The sequence below is a fragment of the Protomyctophum bolini genome (genome assembly GCF_963924005.1).
Source record: "Protomyctophum bolini genome assembly, chromosome: 9".
Classification (NCBI taxonomy): Eukaryota; Metazoa; Chordata; class Actinopteri; order Myctophiformes; family Myctophidae; genus Protomyctophum; species Protomyctophum bolini.
The window spans coordinates 27958283-27962705 of NC_137870.1; the positions used below are offsets into that span (position 1 = coordinate 27958283).

Sequence of the window (4423 nt, forward strand, 5' to 3'; positions counted from 1 at the left end):
TTTATTATTGAATGTGCCCAAAATGTGCTGACCTCATCACATTTGTGCTGACCTCATCATATTTGTGACTACGACTAGTGAGAGACTTGAAGCACTGGACCAGGGCTAGGCTAGACAGGAGAATTGGAGCAGAACTCATTCATAGAATATGACCTACAGTAGCGGTAACACTACAATCAATTAGACAACAATCGGGGTGGTGACATGAGCAGCAAACGACACCATTTAATTCCAAGGACCCCCATGTGCACAGTGCACACAGAACCAAATGGACCTGTTCCAATTGGTTCCAGACACTCAATTTGGAATCCCCTCACCCTCGAGGAACAGTGAGGGTCCCAATGCAGCAATCAAGTCAAATTTGTTCTGCACACCAAGTAAGCACAGCCACAAAGTGTAAAAACAAAAGAGAAAAGGGTAAAATAAGAAAACAGTCACTGACCTCTCGTGGCCAACATGAACACCCCTCACGCACTCAGCCAGCACCGCACACTAGATGGCAGCAGAACGTTCCACTCGGTTCCACTATGAGCCTTGGGTCCACTCACAGCCTCTCTGACGGCTTCCGTTCCGACGCAGGGCCGTTTCCGTGCTTGTGCTGACGCGTCGTTAGCAGCACAGTGAAGCTCTTTGCTCTACGTGTCAGTCTTTTTTCTGTAAGGGACCAGCGGCACGCCGGCACTCATTCAGTCTTGTAGAAACATCCACCATGGCACCTAAAGGCAGCAGCAAGCAGCAGTCAGAGGAAGACCTGCTCCTGCAGGACTTCAGCAGGAACCTCTCGGCCAAATCCACCGCTCTGTTCTACGGCAATGCGCTCATCGTCTCTGCCATTCCCATCTGTAAGTACAGATGTCTGTCTGTGTGTAATTCTGTTCATTCAATGATCTGACGTTAGCTGCTGCTAGCTGATGTTGCTAACGGTACAAGTGATTCATTCATGTTATATTAACTATGATGACAGCAAGCAGCATAGATCGCTTTCTTTGCTTGTTTGGCGATTTAGTCATTAATAAATCACAAATAAATTTAGATCATTGGCCATTGAGCAGACATAAGGCTTGACATGATGGTTGCTAGCTTTCTGTTGCTGCTAACCGAACTGTGTATACAGGTACCAAATAGTTGGTTAGAACAGTCAGTGGTTCTATTTAAACGTTAATTTCAAGGGTGCCTAAGTTTGGTATACATTAGGGTCTAGGCCATGGAATAACCCAGAAAGAATAAGAACCAAATGGAGCGGTTGGGTTCCCCCACAACCTATCCAATAACTAAATTAAACTTTCATAATCTAACCATAGTATGTATTGTATTGTACATTCAGGGTATATGTTCCATTTGGTCACTATCAATAATTTAGTGAGGGACCCCCTGGAACCTCAAGGACCCCAGGGGATCTCCGGATCCCTCTTTGAGAGACACTGGCTTGGCAGCTAATGTAAGTGCTGTACTGATGTGAGCGTTCTCATCATGTGTGTACAGGGTTGTTCTGGAGGATCTGGCACATGGACCTGGTCCAGTCAGCCATTCTCTATGCTGTGATGACTCTGGTCAGCACCTACCTCGTGGCCTTCGCCTACAAGAACGTCAAGTTCGTCCTCAAACACAAGTATGTTGAATATGATGCACACTAATGAATACATACTCATCCACAGTTCACTTCACACCTGTGCAGACATGTAGCCTTTATATGAGAGAGAGATAGACAGACAGACACAGATAGTGAGATGCTGGGATGATTGACACAGCTTCTGATGTCAACCTCCCAACAGTGTGGAGGGGAAAAAAGAAGAAAATAAACCGGCCACAAAAAAGGCTATGTCTTATTTCATTCCTGTTAATAGGAGATGCTTTGATAAAGACTAAGGGCTCTATTTTGCGTGTCTTAAGTACCAGGTCTTATTACCTAACTTGAGTAAACTAAAGACCTGGAGGCGTGATCAATGCTCTTTGGCCACATTTAGAATAGCCAAATGGCATTGATCACGCCTCCAGGTCTTTAGTTTACTCAAGTTAGGTAATAAGACCTGGTACTTAAGACACGCAGAATACAGCCCTAAAGCTCTTGCTGAGCCACATCATTCTTATGGGCAACCAAGGGGGTGAAATTGGAACAAATCTCGATTGGCAAGGATTATTAACTAATTAAAAATAGCTGATCAAAAAGCTCACAATTCAATTTCAATTCAGAGGAGCTTTATTGGCATGAGAAAACATACGTTTACATTGCCAAAGCAAGTGGCTCACAGATGCGACATGTTGAGCTTGTCGTGAGTGTGAATTCGTCCTAGGCTATTTTATTTTCGTCTTACACAAACATTAAATTCCCCATTGACAATGAATGGAGAATTTTCGTCATATGGACAAGCAAAATGGCCAGGGTTAATGTGGTTAAAGGCAGCTTTAGCAAGTAAATTGTAGGGTAACCGGAAGAGAGGGGGCACCTAAATGTTAAATTGGCAAATTCTTCCAAAATGTAATATGATTTGAACATTTGATATTGAAGGCCTATTATTTCTACAGTTGCTATGAATTGCTACAAAACCTGTGTCTAGCCAGTCATTATGGGCATAAAGTCTGTTGGTGTACTGTGCATGTTCAAACTTGAGACCATTTTCCAAATTCTTTATTTTCTACATTCGGCCCACAATGTTTTGGTGCCCACTGTTCCTTTATCCAATTGTAGAGTTAAATGTGTAATTTTTCTGTATCTACTCTTCAGAGTTGCACAGAAGCGTGAAGATGCTGTTTCCAAGGAGGTAACCAGGAAGCTGTCTGAGGCTGACAACCGTAAGATGTCTCGCAAGGAGAAGGATGAGAGGTGATTATGGGTTAGGTGACTACTAGAAATTGACACCTAGATGTCTTTACTGACCGACGTTTGTTCGGTCGCTAAAGTGTGATTCATTCATTCAGACAAGGCTATTCTGGCAGTAGTGAAAGCAGTGGCAGCAGATTACTGAGCGGGGGAGGGCAATCAATTCAATTCAAAGGGCTTTATTGGCATGAGAAAACATACGTTTACATTGCCAAAGCAGAAAGAACAATACAGCAATACAATCAAAACAAAGATTATGTACTTTGAAGGTCAGAATCTTCAATAGATCAACTTCTATGTACCAAGATCACTCGATGCAGGTATAGTGCAGGAATATACACAGGAATCACACTTTAGCTAACCTGTATGGACCCCCCTCCTCTTGGTGCTCCAGGATCCTGTGGAAGAAGAACGAGGTAGCAGACTACGAGGCCACCACCTTCTCCATCTTCTACAACAACACCCTCTTCCTAGTCCTCGTCATCGTCGCTTCCTTCTTCCTGCTCAGGAACTTCAACCCTACTGTGTATCCTTTACAACACGTTGTGTCGCTGTTTTCTATCATTATGGGATAGGACCATGAGGTCCTATAATGCAACTCTAGTTAACTTATTTATTTAAGTTAGTGCAGGACCAATACTTGGCAATTATATTAGAAAATGAACAATTGCACACTCGGCTTTGCCGAGGTAAAAAAGATATCTGATATTTTTTATTAGAGCTGCATTGATTAATGGGGGGGGAGACACTTTTAGATTACTATCATCTCACTGTCGTCTGTCTGACTCTGAATGCCATGGGGAATGCTGAGGCACCAAACTTGATTGATTTCATGACATGATGAGATCAATGTAGTAGCTTACAGTAGTAGCCTACAGCTACCTATTATTATAATGAATGAATGGCAGCGCAGCGACATTACGGCATGCATATCCTACCTTTGGAGGAAAGCGCTGGGGAGGTGAGTGAGCTGGCTTAAAACTATGACTGGCCGACTTTCAAACACGCTGATGCCATTCAATAATGTGGTCTTCTATTTTTTATATAATTAGCCGATGGCTGCAGTAACCCTCGATTTTGCTTGGTTCTACCCCCCTCTGAGGGGACAGGGAGGAGATGCCCAGCACCTGACAGCCCGCCGACAGTCCACCTCCCCGGTAGTGACTGTCAGTCTGCTGTCTGTCTGTCAGACCGTCATGTTTGTGAACCATAGAATGCATGCATATAGGCATACAAGCTGCGCGATACATGATCTATCTTTACCATGATGCGTGTTGTTGCCTTAACCCATGTTCTCCAGTAACTACATTCTGTCCATCAGCGCCTCATCCGGACTGATTGCTCTGCTGTCCACCGGCTCCAAGTGAACCATGAACAGAAAATAAATAAATAAAAGGAGAAGAGGAGGGAACAAAGGGGTGGGGGGAGGGGTTTATCTTTTTTGTTAAAGGTGGGCATGTAAGTTTGGGAGTAAAAAAATAACCATGCCATTTCAGCTTCATGAAATTCATGACCAAGCACCTGGACTATGTCTTCAGGTCTGTCTTTCTGTCTGTCTCTTTTTGTACAAATAAAAGGGGCCAGATTTGACCCCATCTTCTGTAA

The 4423-nt window shown here is 43.7% G+C and overlaps 1 protein-coding gene across 1 annotated transcript; it reads left to right on the forward strand.

Moving 5' to 3' along the window:
* The first annotated feature begins 593 nt into the window (after positions 1-593).
* Positions 594-4423, forward strand: ssr3 (signal sequence receptor, gamma). Its single transcript, XM_080772305.1, has 5 exons — positions 594-842; positions 1483-1609; positions 2723-2821; positions 3213-3344; positions 4119-4423. The coding sequence occupies exons 1-5, from the start codon at positions 710-712 to the stop codon at positions 4183-4185; spliced, it is 558 nt and encodes a 185-aa protein (XP_080628431.1). The 5' UTR covers positions 594-709; the 3' UTR covers positions 4186-4423.